At 34.4% G+C, this 24,969-nt stretch overlaps 1 protein-coding gene across 2 annotated transcripts; it reads left to right on the top strand.

The window, feature by feature from the left end:
* Positions 1–18,556: 18,556 nt before the first annotated feature.
* Positions 18,557–24,681, top strand: LOC18439420 (cytokinin dehydrogenase 7). Of its 2 annotated transcripts, XM_006849585.4 has the most exons (4): positions 18,557–19,913; positions 20,581–20,856; positions 22,469–22,731; positions 23,546–24,681. In XM_006849585.4, exons 1-4 carry the CDS (start codon positions 19,176–19,178, stop codon positions 23,862–23,864), a joined length of 1,596 nt encoding a protein of 531 aa, XP_006849648.2. In that variant the 5' UTR covers positions 18,557–19,175; the 3' UTR covers positions 23,865–24,681. The 2 variants fall into 2 exon arrangements, with proteins under 2 accessions (XP_006849648.2, XP_088720409.1); XM_088864283.1 differs by lacking the exon at positions 22,469–22,731.
* Positions 24,682–24,969: the final 288 nt, after the last annotated feature.

The raw sequence follows: 24,969 nt of genomic DNA, 5'->3' as shown, positions 1-24,969 counted from the left end.
AAAAGTTTTTGTAAAATAATACTAAGCATGGATTGGAGTTCACTTTTAATCTTGTACAAGGTCTATGGTCCAAATTACCTCCCTTTCAACCTTCACTAACAAATAAATAAATAAATAGGAAAAATGGAATAAATAATCATATTTGGCCCAATATTCTTCTATCACTTTATTTCCTTTTTATCACTTTATTTCTTATAGGATGATTTTAGATCTTAAAAGTCTAATGATTTTACCTAATCCAAGAAAAGAGTTTGTAAAATAATACTAATCATGGATTGGAGCTCACTTTTAACATTTACTAACCAATAAATAAATATGAAAAGTGGAATAAAACATCATAGATAAAGTGAAAAAGAAATGCAATGAGATAGAGATGGAGAAGAGAGAATCATGGAGATTTTAATGCACCATGCAAGCAACGTAAGCCGCAAAAGAGACCAAAAAAAACTGTTTGTAATAACACGTCTTTTTAGACTCTGATCCTTGAAAAAAAAACAGAGAGAGGGACTTCTCAAGGATGTATTATTATAGAGAGAGAGGGGGGAGAGATTCTATATGTTGTTAAATAACTATCATTAAATGCAATATTTTTTGAAACGGATTTTTGACCCGGATTATTCTTCCAAAAAACTGAGTTGGATCGGTGGTTCAAATTAGAGAATCGGTTAGATTGGCTGGATCCGGTCTATAATTTTTTCAAACAATAATTAAAATTTCTTTTTTTAGGGATACATCAGAGGGGATAAAGTCTCGTACCGGTAGAAATGAATCTCAAGAGGTCATATTGTGGCACCCACCACCCTGAGCCCTTGAGTCAATTCCTAATAATTAAAAAAAATTTAAAATCTAGTTCCTTATGTTTCTAAATAAAGAATTTCAAAAAATGACTAAATTTTTATAAAATGTAGTTCCTTGTATTTCTAAAGAAATTGACGAGCCCATTAGGGTTGGGCTGGATCTAAAAAATAACGAAAAAATAAAGAAAAAAGAGGACCAAGTTGAACAGGCCCGGCACTGGCCGACCCATTGCCAACCCTACTTTAGCTAAGCCAACAAAATAGGGAAAAAAGGAAAAGAAGATGGTAAATGTGAGATTTTTTTTTTTTTTTTTAAGGTTTTGGTATTCACTTACGAAATCAACCTTAACCTAACCGTTTGCGCCACTAGTTTTGGATATGAATTTTTCTGCATCTTCCCATGAAGTTTGCAATTCACGGAAAAGTACGCCTAGAGAGAGGAAAAGAATGAAGCACACATTCAGAAAAATAGTGGACAAATAAGAGAGTGAAAACTAGGGAGTTGTGGATGAGTGTTTGAATATAGAAAAGAAATTCAGAATCCAAGACAATTTTCAAGATTCCCATCTCCCTTTTTGGAAAACATTCCCTCCTCTCTCTTTTCATGGTTTATTTTCATCTTTAATTATAAAATTTAAAAATTAAAAAATAATATATATTGAACAAATATATGAACACTGAAAAATCTTAAAAATTGACGGCCTAGATAATTTATTACAAAATGAACTATTTTCAAGACTTGAAACCTATTTTTTGTCATGTCTATACATTTTGAGGTCGAGGTGATCGAATTGAGGGTTTTTCAGCATCAAAACTACCGCTTCTAATGATTTCAACCTCTTCTAATGATTTTTTAGGAGGGCCTTAAATTGATTGTTTAGGGCCTCACCTTTATATAAACTTTTTTCATATATATAAGGTTGGAAATAAAACAAATTGGAAATGCTCATTGTGCATAACTGCATATCAAGTATAACATAGATAATAGAAGAAAAATTGAGATGAGAGAACGTTCTTCCCGTCCCATTATTTTATGGGATTGTATACAATGCGGCCATTTACTTTTCCTACAATGAGGTCTCAATTACTTACAACCATTTGATGTGAAATCTGATAGCTTGGGTGTATCACAAAATTCGAAAAAGTTTCTTTTGAACTTTGAGCTTGGTTAATAAAATAAATGCAGCCACTCAATTTCACATCCAATGGTCAAGATTAATTGTGGCCATCTTGTACCAAAGATAAATTGTCTCGCTATGTACTTTCCCTTATTTTATTAAGGGAAAGGTTTCTATATTTCCCTTACAACATAGAAGTTCTATCCTCTCCCTACCATCTAGCCATCCAATTTTGATCAAGAGAATCACTCACCGTTTGATCTTAGATCCGACGTTTCAAAGTATTTCATTTTTAAATTTTTTTTATACAAATTGTCTGAATATGAAATTTGGTACGTGTCATCTTCTTATTTGGGCGCACCTATAAAAAATATTAAAAATAATTTTTTGATAAAATATAATAAACAAAATACTCCTTGAAACTTTAATAGAGGAATGGACGTGCAAAATTTGATATTAAAATAGTTTTTAGAAAAGAATTAAAAATAAAATAATGGAGAAATATGACATTATGATAGGGGCAATCTTAGCCCTCCATTCAAAATGAACGGTTGAATAAAGGGAAAAAGAGAACTTCTATGCCGCAAGAGAAGCATAGAAAGCCTGCCCATTTATTCAAACCGTTAAGTTTCGAATCTAAGGAGAGTGAGAGTGAGGGCGAGTTGATACGTCAGAGAGAAAGAGAGAGCTGATATGTTAGAGAGAGTAAATAAGTTAGAAAGAGCTGATATGTTAGAGAGAGTAAATAAGTTAGAAGCTTTAGTGATCTTGTTGATTATAGGGAAATGTGTAATGGCGTGCAACTCAAAAAGGGAGTGTTGAGACTTTTGGAGAGAGATATATCGTTAGAAGTTTGTGTTCTCTCTTGTTTCTAGGGAGAGCAGGATTGGCGTACAAACCAAAAAGAGATTGTTGATATATATATATAAAGAGAGGAAGAGAGTAAAATCATACAGAGAGAGTAAAATTATTGGAAGAAAGGAAAAAGTTTATGTAAAGTTGTAATTTTAAAATGTAGAATTTGATATGCGTCTCAAAAACTTATCGGTAAAAGTTGTTTTAATGTTGAAAAACCCTCTAATTGTTCATCTTGACATCGAGATTAGTTAATATGAAAAAAAAAGATTTTAAGTTCTATAAATAATGCATCTTGCATAATATTATCTAGATTGTCTATATTCAAGATTTTCATATGTTTATAGATATACTTAAATTTAACGATGTTTAGAGTTTAAAACTTTATAATTAGCTATGAAAATAGATTTTCAGATAATCCTAAGAATTTTTTATGCCAAAACTATATGTTATGATAAAATTTGGAGATGCACTTCAATTGGATTGTTTAAAGTTGCAACCTTATAAAAACCACACCCTTAGAAGAATGTATGAAATAGTTTAGAGATAAAGAGAGAGTAAAATAATTAGAAGCATGCATGAAATAATTTTTTATGTTTCTTGGAAGGAGAAAATAGGTGCAAGTCAGGAAAGATATTGTGCATTATCAAAAAACAAAACTCACCAAAAAATATTGTTCCCACACTCCAAAGCTGATTACCCCCACCTTATTTTACCAAGTCAAAAGTGTATCAAGTAATCAATAGAATATCATTACACTGTAAAGCAGCCAATCAGCTTCTACATCTGAATAATCTTTACCCATTCCAATAAAAATAGGTATAATAAATTTTTCTTGAAGGTCAATAAAAATATGGATAACCTTTAAGTTAGGATTACTATATGGCATTTGTGATGGCCAAATCTCAGGGGGATATGCAGAAAGAATATGATACTCTTGAGGGCTTCTCAAGAAGATATTCTATCATAGAATATGCACAAGGAATATGATATCCTCTCCCTAATATAGAAGAGAGACTCTGATATGATGTGCTATGATCTATTTGAAAAGTGACTAGGGTTGTTTCTTTGGAACAGTGACTTTTTTTTTTTTTTCCTTTTTTTATTATCTTATCATTTTTCAACAATTTTTTTTAATGTTAGTTTGAAACTTTCTCTAGATGTCATGTTGTGGCGTTATGCTGACCCACTAAATGACCACTGAATCTGGGAAGCCATTCTTTGTTTTACTTAATAATGTTAATATGCATCTTGTAGAGGATAATCCCAAACCAATAGGCAGAGTTGTTAACTGGCCTAAGGCAGCCGACGGGCTTTGTGGCCGGGCCAGGCTTGATAGGCCCCAAAACAATTTGGGCTGAGCCTAGACGAATGGGTTGATAAAAGCGGGATCGGGCTCAGACCGGCCTGACTAATCTAATATTATAGGCCAAAAGAAGTTTTGGGCTAAGCTTGGGCCATGTAATTGTTGTTTTATGGATTTTCACCAACCAAACCTGTACTTTGTTTGTGAAGAAATGATCATTTTGTGCTTGTTTTGTTTCTTTCTGGGTAGTTATGTGGGGAAGGGGTCCCCTACCATTATCATTTTGTGATGGAAAAGTGGTTTATGCGTTGGCGGAGGTATCACTACATTTGAGTAGCCCAAAGCATCGCACTTCCAATTGTGGTCTCTCCAATAATAAAGGGTAAAATCAACGGTTTAAAATTTCCTTCAAAAAAATTACATTTTTAGTTTTTACATTTTTTTTTTCTTTTTTTTTAAACATATCCATGATCTCCATGTTACAAATTATACATAAAAAAAATAGGTCCAAAATCTATCTCAAAAGTGGATCATGAAAAGGGGATGCATATTTATATATAAGTCCTAGGACTCATAAAAACCGTGTCCTTTTTACTGTGAGATGAAAAGATATAAAATGGGTGATGGAGAAACAAATATGGTTAATGCTTTGACAAGGGACAATAGTCATCGATATAAGGACAGAAGGTCCACCAATTCATGATGTCGATTCCTTTCCATTTACATACATTGGATCGATAAGATGGGATCTCCATTATTCATGCAAACCTCCAAATTGCATAAAGGGAACGAAAGAAAGAATGAAAAAATTGGGCCCACAGAGATTTGGACTAAACCCATTTCTTTCTTTTTGTTTTTTCATTCTTTGGGTTTTCCTTTTCAAGTGGACCCAGCCACTCATTCCCATACCATGGATTGGATGGATGTTCATTGACACTAGGAGAATAATCATAAAACTCTGAGGTTTGAATAAGGTGTCAACTTTATGTTATTGAAGTAATGTGAACTTCAAAACTATATTGAAAATATAGTTTCAGTAGCGTAAAGCCTTGCAATGACATAAAAATCTATTATTTTTTCAATTATGAAATTTGAAGTTTCAAAAATGGTGATGATCAAACAAATTTATAAACACTTGAAAATGGGCTGTTCATATAATGTGTTAAAAGATGAATTATTTTTAAGACGAGAAATCCCATTTTTCATGTTTATGAATCTCGAGGTCAAGACGATAGATTTGAGAGTTTTCCAGTATATGAACCACCTTTTCTAATAGGTTTTTTAGGTGTACCTTACCCGTACAGTATAATGTTATATAAACTTTTTCCATCATAAAATAACCGTCTTTATTATTTTTTTAATTAGAAATTGATATTTTTAAGACAATGTGTTAACTTTTGAGAATTTAAAATCATTATAATTTTCAACTGTTCGTGAATTTGGAGTAAAAAAAATGCCCTGATGGCCTCCAATATAGAGAAAAGCAGACATTTGTAATGATCCTTCCTTGAGGAGATGATATATTTTCCCTTTTATTAATAGAAGTGGGAACAGGGAAGCATTTATTATGTGCAAGAGTAGGAGAAACGTTCTCCTCCTAAAGACAAAATAAATCTAGCATTTAACCTAACTTTTTTAGAACATGAGTTGTTGGGTACTCATATGCTTTGTCATTTTATGGTCCTTCAAAGTCATTAAACTTGCTGCATGGACATCCAGGTCCCACTTCTAAACTCTAATTGGCTTTTTGTTTCAACAAAGGCACATATTCTTGTTCCCACTGTCTCCCCCTTTTATTTGAAAGCTATACATTCTTCCTCTAATTCCCTTGAATTAACTGCCTTTAAAGAACTTCTATTGTTATTGGAAGAAATAGACGGTATTTATGTTTTGGTACAAAAATGCCGCTATTATTTTTAATTGTTAATATAAAATTGAACGTTCGGGAGTGTGCTCTTGATAAGGCTCAGCTTGTACATAATTTTAGAAAAATTTCCCTATCCACCCGAATTTCATATTTGATTTATCTATGGACCCTCAAATTTGAAACATTTCTAACAGCCCAAGCTCTGTTAATTTTCTATCTTCTAAACCGCTTGAACGGGTGTTACACGTACAAAAGTAATTTTGAGCAAATTAAGTGCCCCAAACATATCCTATAAAAACACCCATGTCCATCTCTCTGTGGCCCTTAGCGCTCTACACCATTCCTCTTTGTCTCTATCTCTCTGCCCCAAACCCCCCCTCTCTCTCTCTCTCTCTCCTCCAATTTGAGCTCTCTTTCTCTCACTACCCCAAACCCTCTCTCTCTCTACCCATTATCTCTTTCTCTTGGTATTTCTCGTCTGAGATAAATGGATGGACATGGCTCTTTAGATATCTCTCTCTCTCTCTCTCTAGATACACAAATGTGGTGCCTTTGAACAGTGACAACCTTAGCACTTTCTCTCTACCATTATTTAGTGTTTGGCACAAAATCGCATTTAAGCCTCTCAGTTGTGTCCATGCTCCTTTTTCACACTGCATCCATGGAAATAACTACCATTATTTAGTGTTTTGCACAAAACCACATTCAAACCTTCTGATACAGATTTCTTGGCATCAAATTGAGCAATTTGGGCCATGTTTCGTCAATGTATTCATTATTCAAAGATGATGAGAATCTCTCTCTCTAAAAGTAATTTAACTCTATGATTACATTGTGAGAAAGGAGCATGGACACATGTATTGTGCAGTATCAGGGCTTTCAAACTTTGACATGAACTCAACTGTATCACAGAAAGTGATGAGCTGGTCAAAAGATATTTTACTAAGATAGAGTGTCACTCTCTCTCTAGATTCAAGCTCGCATAAAAATCCCAAACCCCAATATTATGAATCCCAGAAGGAAGCTTCACTCTCTAGAATCGACTGGTTGAGGCCATGAAATAATAGTTGAGGAGTTCAACCCTGAATACCTGAAATCAATGAGCGTGGATGATTCTCTTTCTAAAATCAAATAGGTTTGGGGCTCAAAGCCATGTTGCTCAAAAAAGCAGGACTTGTTTAGGGCAGAGCTAAAATTGGGTATGGCTCGAAGTTTAAATGGGGGGGAGAGAAAGAAAGTTGGGTTGGGGTAGAGAGAAAGGGGTATGACACAGAGCTCAGATTGGGAGGGAGAGGGAGAGAGAGGAGATATAGGGCAGAGCTCAGATTGAGAGAGAGAGAAAGAGTGAGTGTATGAGGCTGGTTTGTGGTAGATGTAAGCGTCCTTATATGATTTGTTCAGAGTAAAAAGGTTTTTCAAAAACTGTTTAAAGGGTTGGAAGAAATAAAAATGACAAAGTCAATATGGTTAGGAATATTTCAAATTGCCAAAAATCCCATACCAAATTAAAGTGTATCGTAAAAATTTCCCTATAATTTTTGTTTACTTCGTGAGGACACATCTAACGGTGCTAGGTGTCACATTTGATGCTTAAAGACACATATAAATTGTGTTATAGTGCACAATCCGAAAAATAAAATACATTCGAATTGGAAATAATGGATGGTTTTATTTTTATTTTTATTTTTGGGTAAGATGAATGAGAAATCATTACATGTCTATCCAAAAGTTAGAGGTCTTTGTTCAATGTCAGGACATTATTTTTCGAGGCACATGTAGAGTGCATCTGATTTTTTTTTCCTTTTTGATGTGATTGCGAGGTCGGGGCCTGAAAATTATTCCCACATTTGATTTTCTTTAAGGGAGCAAATGACTGGTATGTTATGTGGGAGCACATAACCATTTGGCTTTTCTAAAACCTATGTAATTAGTTGTAGAAAAAAAAGGGGAAGGTTTCTATATTTTCCCTACCGCATAAAAGAACTATCTTTTCCTTACCTTTTAGCCGTACAATTTTGATCAAGAGAGTCACTTATCGTTTGATCTTAGATCCGACGTCTGAAAGTATTTTATTTTTAGTTTTTTTATACAAATTGTATGAATACGAAATTTGGTACTTGCCATATTCTTATTGGGGCGCACCCATAAAAAATATTAAAAATAATTTTTTGATAAAATATAATGACCAAAATACCCCTTAAAACTTTTAGAGGTATTATGGTTATTTTATTTTATTGAAAGTATTTTTTTTATATTTTTAGTTAGTACAAGTTTAATAGAGACTTGGATGTCCCAAAATGGTTTATAGAAAAGAAATTAAAAATAAAATAGTGTAAAGATATGACATTGTGATTGGGGCAATCTTAGCCCACTATTCAGAATGGAAGGTTGGATAAGGAGAAATACACAAATTTTATATTGTAGGGGAAACATAAAAAGCTTGCCCTAAAAAAAAAAAAAAAAAAAGGGGAAAAACAGAAGAAAGAATTGAAGATAGAGCAAATGACTAGTCTGCTCCCGTGGGAGCACATAATTATTTCTTTTTTTCTTTCTCTTTTTTTCTTTTTTTTAAGCTAGTTATCCTTCTAGTGTTTTTATGGCCATCAGAAAATCAAAGAGTAAACAAAAAAAAAAAGGTTTATTCAAAATGTCATCTCAAACGTCATACGAAAAACTGAGTGCATGTAAGTCTGCCCCATACATACATAAAGAAACAAAAAGGTAAGTTCACAAGTCAGTCCACAATTGGGCTAATTTTGTCGGGACATAACAGGGTTAAAATTAAGCAAAGTTTTTTATAAGGCTGCAAGAATTAAAGGTGCACCTCAAAAATTTGCCATAAAAGGATGTGTGGGTGTTGGAAAACCCTCTAATTCATCTTTTCGCTATGGAAATGTATGAATAGAAAAAGAAAAAAAAGATTTGGAGTACGTGAAATAGTGTATCTTGCAACATATTATCAGACCGTCCGTTTTCAATATTTTCATATGTTTATAGATCTACTTAATTTGACCATTTTTAGAATTTAAAATTTTATAATTAGAGATAAAAATAGATTATCAAACCATTCTAAGAATTTTTTATATCAAATTACATTTACGATAAAAATTCGAGATGCACCTTAATTTGTTTGTTTAATATTGCAACCTTATGCAAACCACTGCGTAAAATTAAATAGATATGTGCAATGGTTTAAAAAACGGATCGGTGACCCGGATCGGGCACTTCAAAAACCGATCCGGATCGACGAATCGGCGATCCGGATCGGGAATCGGCTGAATCGGTCAGATTAGAGCTTCAAAAAAATCCGAAAAAATTATTAAAATTCATTGTAAATGTTGTTTTTTAGGAATCCAATAAAAAATGAAAGTACTACATTATTAACTTTCATTTTTTTTATCAATTTGTGAATATTGAGATGTTCTTTCTCTGTATAAATTTATTTTAACTATTAAATTTGCATCACATAAAAGAAAAATCATAGAATTATCATGGATAAAATATATAATTTTATATGGACTATTATAAAGAGTAGACTAATCAGTGAAAGAATGGCCATTAAAATCTCGTTTTGGCGAAAAACCCTAACTCGCTAAAAAAACCCAAACTATTACAGCCTAACTAACTATAATCCAAAATTATTACAACCTCACTAATTATAATATTATATACTAAAATTATAATTATTAGTTTACATTTTATAATTATTTTATTAGACAAATAATAACAAATTAAAAATATTTTATAATATTATCTAATTTAAAATGTAGTATTGACAACTGTAAGAAAAATAGTACATTACATGATTTATAATGTAAAAATTCATAAATAAAATAAAAGATTTGGTTATCAATATAAATATTAATAAAATACGTACAAATTTTAGAAATAACACTTTAATTTTTCAAAAATTTATTTTTTTAGGTTTCTATAATAAATTTAGTAAAAGAGATTGTTAGTAGAAATTTTTATTTTTATTTTTTTTATGCCTTTTATATTATTTACAAAAATAATTATACCACTATATACAACAAAATTAATTGTTATATAAAAAATTAATTTTTTTATGTCTTTTATATTATTTACAAAAATATTTATATTTATACCAACCGCTACATACACAACAAAAATATTTATATTTATAGCAACCACTATATATACAACAAAAATGCAATACATGCCCAAGGGGATTCGAATACAACAAAAATATTTATATTTATACCAACCACTATATACACAACAAAAATGCAACACATGCCCAAGGGGATTCGAATGCAACACATGCCCAAGGGGATTCGACCTTGGGAATTCAAGTAAAAAAAACAAAGTCATAACCATCAAACCATCTAACTACATGTAATTATAAATTGCTGCTTAATAGACTATATTTACATTTCATTTTCATTTAATGATGTTTGGGAATTATCCCACATCGAAAGATGAGTATTCAACTTTGGTATATAAATACCTATGCAATATGAACTATAAAATGTGTATAAGAATATTAGGGCAACCTCGCACGTGCGCTTGGACACACATGTGAGTGTGCGTGGGGCACGCTCGCATGTGCGCTTAGACACATGTGTACCTGTGTTAGTGTGCATGGGGCACGCTCGCACATGCGCTCAGACAGACGTGTGCCCGTGTGAGTGTGCGTGGGGCACGCTCGCATGTGCACTCGGATACACGTGTGCGCGTGTGAGTGTGCGTGGGGTACGCTCGCACGTGCGCTCAGACACACGTGTGCGCGTGTGAGTGTATGTGGGGGCACGCTCGCACGTACGCTCGGACACACATGTGCACGTGTGAGTGTACGTGGGGCACGCTCGCACGTGCGTGTCACATGTTACGTGTGTAAACCGGGCTGAACCGGATGGGAACCGGCAGTTTCACTCTAAAATCGGGCTGAACCAGATGGGAACCGGCAGTTTCACTCTAAAATCGGACTGAACCAGATGGGACCCTGCGGTTCCACTCTAGAACCGGGCGATTCCCGGTTTTTGGGTGGAACCGGCACGGGCAAGCGTGTTTCCGAGTCGAACCGGGCGAGTCCGGTTCGACTCGCCGTGTTTTAAAACACTGGATATGTGTATAAAGGAAAGTTTTCTATACTTCCCCTACTGTCAAATTTACATCAAGTGAGCCACTAATTATTTGATCTAGATTCAACATCTCAGAGTTTTTCATTTTTAAATTTTTTTCCACAAATCATATGGATATGAAATTTGGTACGTGACATCATTTCAATGGGGCAAACCTAAAACAAATATTTTAAAAATATGTTTTATAATAATAAAGGGAAAGGTTTCTATGCTTCCCCTACAGCATAGAAGTTCTATCCTCCCCCTAGCATCCAGCTGTCCAATTTTGATCACGAGAGCCACTCACCATTTGATCTTAGATCCAACGTCTAAAAGTATTTTTTTTTTTAGATTTTTTTATACAAATTGTATGAATATGAAATTTGGCACATGTCATCTTCTCATTGGGGTGCACCTATAAAAAATATTAAAAATATTTTTTCGATAAAATATAATGATCAAAATACCCCTTGAAACATTTAGCGTTATTTTGATCATTTTATTTTATTAAAAATTTTTTTTTTTTTTTCGCTAGCGCGAGTTTAATATAGGAATGGACATCGAAAATTTTGTGTCAAAATAATTTATAAAAAAAAATTAAAAATAAAATAGTTTAGAGACGTGACGTGGTGATTGGGGCAATCTTAGCCCTCCATTCAGAATGGACGGTTGGATAAGGGGGAGGATAGAACTTCTATACTGTAGGGGAAGCATAGAAAGCTTGCCCTAATATAAAATGACAAAATACCCCTGAAACTTTTAGGGGTAATGTGTTATTTTATTTTATTAGGAATTGTTTTTTAATATTTTTTGCAGGTGCGAGTTCAAGAGAGGAATGAATGTCCAAAATTTGATGCCTAAATGTTTTTTAGAAAAAAAAAGAAATAAAACAATGTAGAGCCATGACATAGTGATTGGGTATATGTCGACCATCCATTCAGATCAAACGGCTGGATAGAAGGAAGTCTATAACTTATATACATTAGGAAAAATATAGAAAGTGTTCTCTTTATATAATAAGATTTTTTACTTTTAGTATAAGAACGTTACAACCATTACCAATTGTTAGATGCAGTGTTGCAAAACTTGGCAGTTCCAGTCTAAATCGGTTGAATTGGTCTTGAGAAGGTATAATTCCATGCCATGTCCCCTCTAAAACACACCCTTTCATATTTCTTTATTTCTTTTTTTTTTTTTTTTTTTAAGCGTATCTAATATTTTTCTGTACTCCACCTTCCCTACAAAACAAAACAAAAAGACACAAAAAAAAAAACAAAAGAACAAAAAATAAAAAAAATAATAAACTTTACTTTAATTTTTTTGTTATTTTTAATTTATACTATATTCTAGATAGCCTATCTGAATGACAATTCGATGATCCGACAAGGACGCTAGTGGTGTACAATCCACCCCACCAATCCATGTTTTGAAACGTTGGTTTTAGGTAGCTAGTGTGTGTAATTGATTGTTTATAAAATTCAAAATAAAATTTCTGGAATCATGTGACATATTTTAAGCTATCACATTTCACAACAGATAACCAAAGGCAATTTTGACTCCTTGTACAAAAAATGAATGATCTTATGGTATATAATCTCAAATTAAATTAGGCCTTTTGATATCCATTTCTAATTTAATTTCTGGCATTGTGATTACATTGAAAGCGTAAGAGAAATGTTTGGTCCAGTGTTTTAAAACTTGGATCATCTGGGTGGATTGGCCCTCCACTAGACCAATCTATACCAAATGGATATGTAAATCAAGTCTGTCGGATTAGTAAAAGGTCTATAAAAAAAAATATTAATCAGTTATTCTTGTGGTGCCCAAATCGCCGACCTAACGGTCCTGATCCGGTTCTGCGATTCTCACTCCAAATCGCCAGATCTTCAATTTCCAGTCCACATGCTTCTTAACACTAAAGACGGAGGACAAGAGAGAAACAGATAGAGAAGAAAAGATTGAAAGGACTTGTTTTTTCCTTCTTTTACATGGTAAGCATCAAAATTCATACTACAGTTTCCACTCTGGTCAAAACTTAGAGAATATGACTGTACAAATGTTAACTTCTCCCCAAAAAAGAACTTTATCAGAAGTAAAAAATCTGAACTTATAGTTTTTACTTTTTACTAATAAAAGATTGAACCAAAACAAAAAAGGAGAAAAGAAAGAAAGGAAATAAAAAAACATTCTCACTTTTGATCACAAAAGAGTCCCATCCAATCCCACATGTAAAGAGCTTTTTTTTAAATAAAACAAATGAAAAACTCTTTCCTAGGAGAATTGTACGGGTTCTGTACTTGTTTGACTTTATGGGGTTTGAGTCATGGACAAACTGGTCATATTTAAAAATTAATTTATAATTTTCCAAATATATTACAAAATTAAAATATTACCGGTGGTATCTTACCAAGTGTAATTTTGCATCTTGGATTGCTTGTTCCTCAGCAGTTGGATCTTTTTTTTTTTTTTTTTTCATCCAATTCTTGGATTTCAAATCACTACTTATATACTTAGCATTGGCCAATTTTATGATATTGAAATGACAATAATGATTATCATGATATTATTGGTGAAGTGTTTTATTAGGATATTAATGTTTTTGGTGCATTTAATTTTGAATGTAGTTTTTATAAGGCCTAAGCTTTATGAAAACAAAATAAATAAAGCTTCATCTCAAATTCTCGTCCGAAAAGTACTTTCGACAATGGAAATATCAATTATGGCTCTAAAATCAATCTCAGACGCCCATAATGAAATTCGAAACTAAAAAAATAATACAAATGTTGTGGATCTATGAACAATTATTTTTAGGGTGAAATAGACGGTCTAGATAATTTACTACAAAAACTATATTTTTAAAACTTGAAATTCCATTTTGTTTTCACAACCATAATGTTCAAGCCAAGATGATTATGTCAAGATTTTCTAATGCTTGAATTGTAACTTTTGATGAGGCTTTACTTATTTTGATAGAGCCACAACCCTATCAAATTATTTTTCTTTATTTTTTATTGAGATTTATAAATATGATTTTATGCTATACATAATAACATAATAAATTATGTAAATATAGTAACACTTTCACAAATGACAAAGTTGACAATATATCTAGAGGGTGCGGTTTGTATGAAGTTGCAATCCTACTAATAGAAGTAAGGTTGTGATACTCTCTACTGTCCATTCATTTGGACCGTATAGATTTTGCACATTTTTTAAAACAATATTAATACATGACATGTCTTTTAAGATAGTGCCCAATCTACACTATCAAAATAAAATAGACGGTAGATTACTGAAACTTTTTATAAAGTTTTTTTTTATATAAAACATCAATTTCATATTTTAAAAATATAAGATAATATATTATAAAATAATTAATTATTCAAGCACCAATTTCATAAAAGTATAAAAAAAAAAGGCAAAAAAGAAACAGAAAAGTGCAGAGCCACTAGAAGGGCTCACTTGCAAGCCCATGTCAAAGGGGTCCATCTCTGTATAAGAGAGAGAGTGGCCACATATGTAAAGGGGACCTGTCTCTATGAGAGAGAGTGTGTATTTTTAATACATTAGAAAGAAGAGAGAGAATTTGCAATACATTATAGAGAGATTTTTCAACTCATTTTAGGCATGAAAAAGCTGAGAGAGGAATTTTCAATACATCAGAGAGAGAGAGAGTTTTCCATATTTTTGTACAGAGGAGTTTTCAATACATGAGAGAGAGAGAGAGAGAGAGGATGATTGTATCCTATGGCGGTTAGTTTGGATACGCAGATTTGGTCCAACAAGAAAAGGCAGATATGGCCACAACATATAATTAAATTTGCATCTCCATGGCTCCACCTCACATGCTCCATAATAAATGCAACCCCATGAAAAACGTCACAAAATACCTTGAACAAAACTAACATTTGTGATAATAAATATCCATTTTTCGAAAGGAAAAAGTTTATATAAGATTTGATTCTATATATTAGCAAGGTGCACCTTAAGAATCCAATTAAAGAGTGTTTTATAATCAGAAAACTTTTTGATTGATCATCTCGACCTTGAGATATATATATAAAGTTAAAAAAAAAAATTAAGTTTTAAAATAGTGCATATTGATTATTATCAAGAGCTAAACTTGGATTTTTAAGTTATTATAAAGTTTCAACACCAAAACTACATCTTTCAATAAAATTTAAAGGTGAGCTTTACTTGAATGGTATATATAATAAGGCTATCACCTTATACAAACCTCACGTTGTTTTAAATTAGTGGGGAAAACCATATGCACAGGTGAACCTAGAGCTAGTCATGGCGGGGGCCCATCGGGTTCTAGAGGACCAAGGAATCACCTAATTCCCATTGAATATTTTTTCTTCTTTATTTTTTTTTGTTATTTTTTCATTGAATCAGTACACCCATTTGAATTGGGAATTGTCGATTTCGATTAGGTGAGCTGGGAGTGGCAATTCATATTCTGCTTCTAACTTTTGAAACACTGGCAATTTGCATGAGATTAGGTATTATTCTCACTATGGTTACTCTATGTAATAAAAACAAGCATTAAGGCATCAAAAAGAGAATAAAGGATTTATAGAAGATAGCTAGAGAGCCTATAAGAAATAAAGAAGAAAGAAAGTTCTAGGAATGGCACAAATGGATCATGTGCTCCCTCGATATTAAATTTTAACATTATATCATCATCATCATTCGAGCTTTATCGCAATTATTTGGAGTTGACTACATGAATCATATTCAATCATTCTGCTCTATCAAGGGTCATAACTTCAGTCATACTATAAGTCGTCATATCTCTTCTCACTACTTCCATCCATATCCTTTTGGGTTTTTTTCTTGCTTTTTTAGAGCCTTCAACTTAAATCAAATCACTACTCCTAACAGGTGTTGTCTTAGGTTATATTGTATATGGCTAGAACATCTAAATCTACTTTCTGTCATCTTATCACCTATTAGACCTATCCCTATAAGTTCCTCTGAATGTGTTCATTCTAAAATCTATCATTTCTTGCCTTACCACTTGCCCATCATAACATCCTCATATCAACTACACCATTCCATGGATATCTTGTTTTTTGATGGGCTCAATATTCCATCTTGTAAAGCATGGTTGGTCTCACAACCATTTTATAGAATTTTAAATCAATTTCATCATTAGTATGCGACAATCACATAAGTCTCCAAAAGCACATCCACATTTTGTCTAGTTCCAATTTTTTGTGTATCATCTTACTCAATCTCTCTATTATCAAAGATTATCGCCCCATGATATAAAAAAAATTTCTTATAGGTACTTCTTAGTCATCAATCTTAACCAGTGTTTGAAAAATCGGCCGAGTCCAATCAGAATTGGTCGAGTTACTCGGGCTTGGGTAGTGGCCAAGCCAGAGTTGTCCCAAGTAGGGGGTCTAAGCCAGGGATCTTAAAAGAAATTTAAAAAATTATAAAAAATAAGAAATATATGTGTAACATGTTTATTTATTTGCTCTATCATTTTGGCAAAGATTGAAAAGTATTTTGGCTATGAATGCTTATTTTTATATTTTTCCCATCATTTTTTGGATAATTTTGAAAATATCACTAGTCACAAACTAATTTTTCAAAATCTATTTTTTATTACTTTTTTAACCTCATTTTGAATCGTTTTTTTTTCTTCTAATCTTACTTTAAACATATATTTCCTCCTTTTTTGTAGTTTTAATTTCTTAACATTGTTTGCTGCTACAGTACTCAAGCCGAGTTACTCGGACTCGAGTGGAGTACTCAACCCAAGTCATACATTCGAACATTGATCTTAACTAATTGCTCATTTCTGCTCCTATCATCACTAAATTTGCATTCCATACATTTTTTTTGGTCCCGTTACTTTTAGAACTATTTTTAAATTCCAAAGCATTCATCTAAAGTTCTAACTTTCCGTTGACATCGTCTCTAGCTCTTCAACGTACGCTATGTCATCCCCAAATAACATACACTACAATATTACATGTTATAAATGCCTAGACAACTCTTCCATAACAAAACAAATACGAGCTTTTGTTTAAAGTTGAAAGATAATCATAACCTATATATTAAAATTTTATGTGATTTAAAGAAAAGAGAAAGAGCTAAGACATAGAGTACCCATGAGTTGTCATTTAAAAAAAGAGAGACAAAAAAGACAAGTGAAAGTGAGAGCAAATAGATACATCACAAATACTCATAAACCTATTAGAATGATAGTGAGGTAATAGTCAAAATATGAATTCAAGTCCTTTAAACAAACCCACTCTTGGAGTGGCAGACAAGAGGGGCCATCAATCTATATCCTCACCTCATGAAAAACACTTTCTCACTCTAGAGCTGAACCCGACTCTGTAGCCAAACATTCTCACTCTTACCCTAGCCCTTTGCCATGCCCACATTACTTACAATTGTGAAGAGTCTCAAGTTTCTCTAAAAAAATTGGCGGTCCATTAATCAATATGCATGTACAAGTTGGTCTTAAATAGATAAATATAAGTGACAAGAGTAGAAACAAATCACAAACACTTATATGATACTTAGATTTACTATACAATATAAGATATTGTACCTACCATTCCCATATATACTTATTGCAATATACGCTTTCTATATTAACTTGACAGATAATATATACTTTCTTTTCACAACAATAACCTAAACGTATACTATCAAAGTTGTAAAACATGGATCGATGGGGTGGATCGTCTACTAACTTATTTCAATTCAAACGGGCGAGACAAATTAGAGGAGTTGACAAACTAATGAACTCCCAAAACAGAGAAAAAAATGAAGGACATACAAGTGTTTGTTTTGTTTTTATGGTTTTTTTTTTCTTATTTTACAAAACTTACTCAATCCTGTTAATTATGTTTAACAAGGGTTTGTATATATTATATACTATACAATCGATGATGACTCTCTTACCTGAACCAACGATCTTTTAAAATTCTATAGATTCACCGGCTTTCTTTTGATATCATATACCACATAGACTTTTTGTCCTTAATTCAAGGTCCCAGTCAACACCAGCACTAAGATGTAAAAATTTGATGGATAATGGTGTCTTGCAAAGTTTGAGATTTTTTTTGTTTGTTTTTTTTTTTTTTCAAACTTTGGAACACATCTCGAGCTATCATATTTTTGGTAATTGATATCTCAAAAGCATATGAAATACCTCATAATTGGAATTTAATTTGCCGATTTTCAATAGATCTGGTCTGGATGACACTCCTAGCCCAAATTCCAAATTTTGAGTCCAAGATAACTTTCAGCCCATTCCTGAACAAAAAGTTAAGGGTCACAAGGTAAGGATTTGTCCGTTCTTTTTGCTTTCTCCTCTTACTAACGAAAACAAAAGGTAAAGTAAACGGTAAGACTATATAATTTTAGTACAAAGTGGTCACAATCATCATTAGTTTGACATCAAATTAGATGTCTTATACCGTTAACTTGTTCAAATTTCAGATGAACTTTTAAAAAAAATTCATGACATACCCTAAGCCATTGAATTAAACATATGATGGGTAGAATTGATTATGATCTCCTTGTACTACAAAGAACTGGTCTCATAATATACAATCCCAAAACAAAGTATTGTCCCATGTGTTCATGGAATAATATGGTCATAAAGATCATCATACATGATTTGGGCGGTAATCGCATAGGGGTAACATGAATCATATAACAAGTTTCAAAATATACCGTCCTACCTTTTAATCGATGGTGATGACCCTCATAATGATATTCGCTCGCCTGAATCCCAATTTGGATCGGCCGATCTACCGATCCGAACTGATTTTTCAAATAAAAAATCCACATCACCGATCCATTTGTCTAGACACAGATATAAAGAACGATAGATTCCATACAACAATCATTCATTCTCTCTCTATCTCTCTCTCTCTCTCAATATACCAAACACAAGAATCCACTCCAAGTCACTTAAAAGAAAAACCACTAAAAAAACGAAACTTCCTGTTACCCAACACTTACAAGCCATTTCTCGCCCCTTTTCTCTTCTTTCTCTCTCAAAGGAAAACCCAGCAGCCTCAGCCTCAGCCTCAGCCTAAGCCTCAGCCTCAGCCTCGGCCTCGTCCTCATCCTCATAAATAACACCCCCATCTCCTCCCCCACCCCAAAAAAATGATCGTCTTTTCTGATAGATTTCCCCAACCACACCACCAGCAGCAACAAGACCCAGGCCAAGATGGCTCGAGCCAACCAGACCCACCCGCCGCATCAGGGCTCGAGCCCACACCTCTCCACCTCCGCCTGGCGGCCGCACGCGACTTCGGTGGCCTCCGCGCCGACCCACCGCCCGCAACTGTCGCCCTCCCCTCCACCGCCAGCGATGTTACCCGTGCCATTCGCGCGGCCCTCTCTCACCAAACCTTGACTCTATCCGCCCGTGGCTGCGGCCACTCGGTCCATGGCCAGGCGAACGCCCCCCACGGCATCGTCCTGGACATGTCCTCCATGCGCGGCTCAATGGCCGTAATCCCGAGAGTTGCAAACACGGACCCGGAACAGGCCGGCTCGACGGGCTCGTCCTACTTCTGTGTGGATGTGAAGGGAGGGGAGGTTTGGGAAGATGTTCTGAGGTTCTGTTTGCAATTCGGGATGGCGCCGAGGTCGTGGACGGACTTTCTCTCTCTGAGTGTTGGGGGGACTTTGAGCAATGGAGGGGTGAGTGGGCAGAGTTTCAGGTATGGGCCTCAAGTGGTGAATGTGGAGGAGATGGAGGTGGTCACTGGGAGCGGGGAGGTTGTGAGGTGTTCAGAGAGAGAGAATGGGGAGCTCTTTTTTGGGGTTTTGGGGGGGTTGGGCCAATTTGGGATCATTACCAGGGCCAGGATTCTGCTTCAGAAGGCGCCTGATATGGTCTCTCTCTCTCTCTCTGACTTTCTCAATTTACTTTCTTGCTGTGTCTTTGTGTTCTAGACGGTAACTCTCTCTCTCTCTGACGTTGTCAATTAGCTTTCTTCCTCTGTTTCTTTGTGTTCTAGAATTCTCTCTCTCAGTGACTTTCTCAATTTACTTTCTTGCTCTGTGTGTAATTGTGTTCTATAATCTAGAGTCTCTGTCTCTCTCTCATTCTCTATCTCTAGGTTTGTCGTCGCTATTCACTATGTGATGTAAGCATCGTTGAGATATGTCTTTCTCTCTCTCTAGTTTTGTTTTTTCTATGTAATATGAACATTGCTGAAAGCTCTCTCTCTCTCTCTCTCTCTCTAGTTTTCTTTTCACTACATCGTTGAAATATCTCTCTCTGATCTCTTTCTCTTCCTCTGTGTTTCTTTGTGTTCTCTGTTTGTTTTCATTATGTGATGTAAACATTGTTGAAATATCTCTCTCTCTATTTTTGTTTTTACTCTGTTATGTGAACATTGCTGATATCTTTCTCTCTCTCTAGTTTTCTTTTCACTATATGATGTAAACATCGTAGAAATATCTCCCTGTCCGTCTCTCTAGGATTGTGTTCATTATGTAATGGAAAATCGTTGAACTTTCTCTTTCTAAATGTTGATTTCCTTTTTTGGGGGGACAGGTGCGTTGGATAAGAGTGGTATATGCAGATTTTGATGATTTTTCGAGGGACCAAGAGTTGTTGGTGACGAGAGCAAGCAGTGAGTCGTTTGATTACATTGAAGGCTTCGTCTTCACAAACAGCGATCACCCTGTTAATGGCTGCCACTCTGTGCCCCTGCTCCCACACCAAACTTTTGACCTCAATTTAATCCCTGCAAATGCTGGCCCCGTTCTCTATTGCCTCGAGATAGCCCTTCATTTTGCCAACAGAGATGACGCCAAAACAATTGAAAAGGTGCTCTCTCTCTCTCTCTAGACAATTGACCGCAATCCTTCTCTTCTCTCTCTAAACCAGTATTTTAAACACAAAATGATTGACAATCTACAACTCTATCTCTCTAAATAATTGACAGGCTAAAACGCATACTCTCTCTTCGCCCTTTCTACCCAACTGACGAGGTCCACGCGATGAAATTTAAAACTAAAAAAGTGGTACTGATCTTGAGGATCTATGAATAAATGGACGGTTTATGAAAATACCTATATTTTTAGAGCTTGAAATTATTTTATTTTTTATTTTTATTTTTTTTTGGATGTTAAGTCGAGATTATCAATGTAAAATGCTTGAATCAATTTTCTTAGTTATAAAGTAAGGCTTTACTTGTTTTTGTTAGGGCTGCAGCCTTATCCAACCATTTTTCAAAAGTAAATTTTACATGGCCACTGTCGAATGGTTGCCAAATGATTAGAAACTCAACTTAAACCCCAAATATATATTAATAATCGCTCCATGATTGATAGCAATCAATTAGTGTTCAAAATTTTCCTGACCCTTATCTTGTACCGTCTACCACAAATACAAAAGCCACAAGCAATGTCTCTCTCTTCTTTCATCGAAGCAATAATAACAAAGTCCATGGCCATAAAATCTCTGTCTCATGTACCAAGCGCATTAACAATATAATATCTCTTTATATATATATATATATATATATATATATATATATATATATATATATATATATATATAGAGAGAGAGAGAGAGAGAGGTTAGATCCAGATCTCATCCACATGTACCAACCACATGTACCAAGACTGGTAGTTTGGAGTAAATAACAAAGTTCAAAAAATATTATGTAGATATTGAACCCGGTCATTGAAAAATCTCTAGCACCCCCCTTATATCCAATCCCCAAGGTTGTAACCTTCTTGTACCGAATACAAGTTTTCCCAGGGGGTTACAAGGAAATTCTTTTTTCACCTACTTCTGTGAAAGGAAAATCCTCAATGGTTTTCATCATGGCTTTAGCAAAATGTTTTTCTTGAGAGAGAAGGAGGTGAAGGTGGATTTTCTCCATTTGGTTGTTTTTATCCTTGGTAGTGTTTTAAGACCCGGCGGTTTACGATCCGAGTTGCCGATATAGATAGGAATCGGTCAGGACCGAACTGATTTTGGGATAGTATGATTCCGGCCTGTTTTCCCCCTAAAACATCCTTATGTAATTTTTTTTTATTTTTTTTTATTTTTTAAATGTTGGCTTAGGTCCCTCTAAATTCCCAACCCATAAACCCTATTTCATCTTTTATTGTATTACATTTATTTTTAATATATTTGGATCACCAATTTGGACTAATCCAAACCCAATATAGATTGCCGATCAACCAATCCATCATGGATTTGTGGTGAACAATCCGCTCACCGATTCGGGTTTTGAAATGCTAATACTTAGTGAGATAAGTTTTACTTCATTCACCGACAAGAAATTAAGCCTTCTCTCAATAAACATAACAAAATAAAGAAAAGGAATGCAAAAAAAAAAGAAAATGCAATTCCATGAAGGCGTTTTTTTTTTTTTTTTCTACCCCTAACTTCATGAGTTTCCATTGATGGGATATTGTTTTTGCAGAGAGTGAGCCAAATGCTAGAACCTCTTAAATTTAGGAGAGGCCTCAAATTTAGTTGTGACCTAACATACTATGACTTCCTTCAAAGGGTGAAGAGTAATGAGGAAGCAGCCAAAGCCAATGGTACTTGGGATGCACCTCATCCTTGGCTTAACCTCTTCATCTCTAGCAAAAACATACAAGAATTTGACAGCAAGGTATTCAACAAAATACTCAAGAATGGGATTGGAGGAAGTATTCTAGTTTACCCACTCATCAAAAGCAAGTAAGCTTATAATTTGCTCTATTTTAGCTCTTTTTCTTTTTCAAATATTTTTCATTGTTTGGAAAATATTATTTTAAAGGCTAATAATCCTTTACAAAATTATTTAGGGGATTAAAATATTTCAATTAAGATTAAAATGTTTTTTTTTTTAGTCTCATTTCACTCAAGTACCTCATCATTAAGTATTTTTTAAGATGTTTTTTGAAGGGGTACATGAGTGAAATGAAAAATAAAAAATAAATTATCTTATGTTAATTGAGATCTGTTGAATTCTCTTACGTTGTTTCTCTTAAGTTGCCTGACTTGAGTTCGGACCCTCTAGAGTTTTTGCTCTAAAACTCTTGTGTCAACCCATATTTCAAAAATCATTGGGCCTACTTCAAAATACTCGAGCTGACTCAGAACTGGGGGGTTACAAGTCCAAGTCTAGAACCCTTGAATCCTGTCTAATTCTGACAAGTTCTCATTGGGTTCTTTTTATTTTTTAAGATAAAAATACCTTGGAGAACCTGTGAACTGGCTTGGAACTGGTGGATGACTAGTTCTACCCTCTGGTCTGATTTTTAAAACACTAGTGTCAACATCGTTGGCCCAAGCCCTGCCGAAAATGTGGTAGTGAGTACTCAACCCATTGTGAACCCGGAAAAATCCGGCTGGGCCGGTCCGGGCCTGGGCTTATGCAATCACAATATATTTTTGTTTCTAAAAAACTTGCAAAAAAAGACCGGCCCGGACCCGAAGCCCGGGGCCCAGCCCAGCCTATTAACACCCCTACTGTGAACTAATTTTCTTTCACCATTGTGTTCTCCTGCAGGTGGGATCCTCGAATGTCAGTGGTGGTACCAGATGATGAAATTTTCTATCTTGTGGCCTTGCTTCGCTTTAACAAACCATATCCAGAGGGCCCCTCCCTTCAATCTTTGCTTGCTCAAAACCAAGAAATCATCGATTGTTGCACTAGTAACAACTTCGACTTCAAGGTCTATATCCCCCACTGCAACTCACAAGATCAATGGAAGGCCCACTTTGGAAATCAATGGTCTCGATTTGTCGAGAGGAAAGCTGCCTTCGATCCGATGGCCGTCCTCGCTCCTGGCCAAAGAATATTCCCTAGGGTTCAATCTTCACAGTGAAATCACTGCATGCCTTTACGCTATTTGTGTTTTAAAAGGGACCTACCAGTTACCTTTGACAAAAAGAAGTCGCAATCACTCTTGGTGATTAGGCGTGAAATTGGACGGTTTGGAGTAAGCCATTTATGGGGTGTAAAGTTCAAGTAAAATTCTCTTGGACTTTGTTACATACTCTAAATTGTTGGATTTGACATCTAATGGCTAGAAGTGATTGTGACCTGATCTGAATATAAATAATCTTATATCATATAAACCCTTTCAAAATGCTTCAACCAAAGCTATCGTGCCATCACTAGTGCTTTCAGCCCTCTCAATGCAAATAAAGGATAAGATCAAGACCACCAATCACACATTAAGCCATGGAGTATTGGATGTGGACTATCATTAAGGGGTTAATCATGAAGTAGTTGGGATGATTAATAGCTAAATTTTGGTTGGGTAATTTGTCGAAATTGAATATTTCATCCTTTCTTTTTTTCCTCTCAAGATATTCTGGTAAAGTGAGTCCCAAAAATGCACAAAATATGTGAGGAAAAAAAAAGTGTTCTTTGGATGGTACTTAATGGATTCTTCATGGCATTTAAGTAAGTTTGAATCCGTGTTTTAAAACCCAGCAATTTCCGATCCGAACCGCTGATTCGGATGGGCCTCAATCAAGACAAAGTACTTCTGGGATGGTATGTGGCTCGATTCCCCCCCTCCCCCCATGTATATAAATTTTATGTTTTAAGCTTATTTCATATTGTTTTAGGTCCCCTTTATGTCTCCACCCTATAAACTTTTAAAATTGTGAGTTTATTCCATTTATATTTTGACATTTCTTTAGATCATCAATTCAGATTGATCCAGACTCACTCTTGATCACCTAGCGATCCGATAATGATATGTGGGTGAATGATCTTCCCCACCTATCCGAGTTTTGAAATGCTGGTCTTAATGAATTGAAAGTGGTTTTAGGGCTTAATTAGGTGACTTAGACTTATTGTCTTGGACTTCGAATCCCATGCTTACAAAGCAAAAAACGACCTTCTTGTTACTAACATGCTTACTCCGGAGTATACTTTATAAATATACTCCATACTCCACTTGATTTTCAAAACGTGAA

This window comes from Amborella trichopoda, chromosome 4 (genome assembly GCF_054954075.1).
Source record: "Amborella trichopoda isolate Santa Cruz 75 chromosome 4, AtrichopodaSantaCruz75HAP2 v2.0, whole genome shotgun sequence".
NCBI classification, from domain to species: domain Eukaryota; kingdom Viridiplantae; phylum Streptophyta; class Magnoliopsida; order Amborellales; family Amborellaceae; genus Amborella; species Amborella trichopoda.
Note: the sequence above shows the minus strand (reverse complement) of the source record. Positions and strands in the feature narration are given on the sequence as shown.

Coding starts and splice junctions, on each gene's coding strand:
- LOC18439420 (XM_006849585.4), top strand. CDS start 19,176: ATGATCGTCTTTTCTGATAGATTTCCCCAACCACACCACCAGCAGCAA. Junction 19,914..20,580: donor TTCAGAAGGCGCCTGATATG/GTCTCTCTCTCT, acceptor TTGGGGGGACAG/GTGCGTTGGATAAGAGTGGT. Junction 22,732..23,545: donor TACCCACTCATCAAAAGCAA/GTAAGCTTATAA, acceptor GTTCTCCTGCAG/GTGGGATCCTCGAATGTCAG.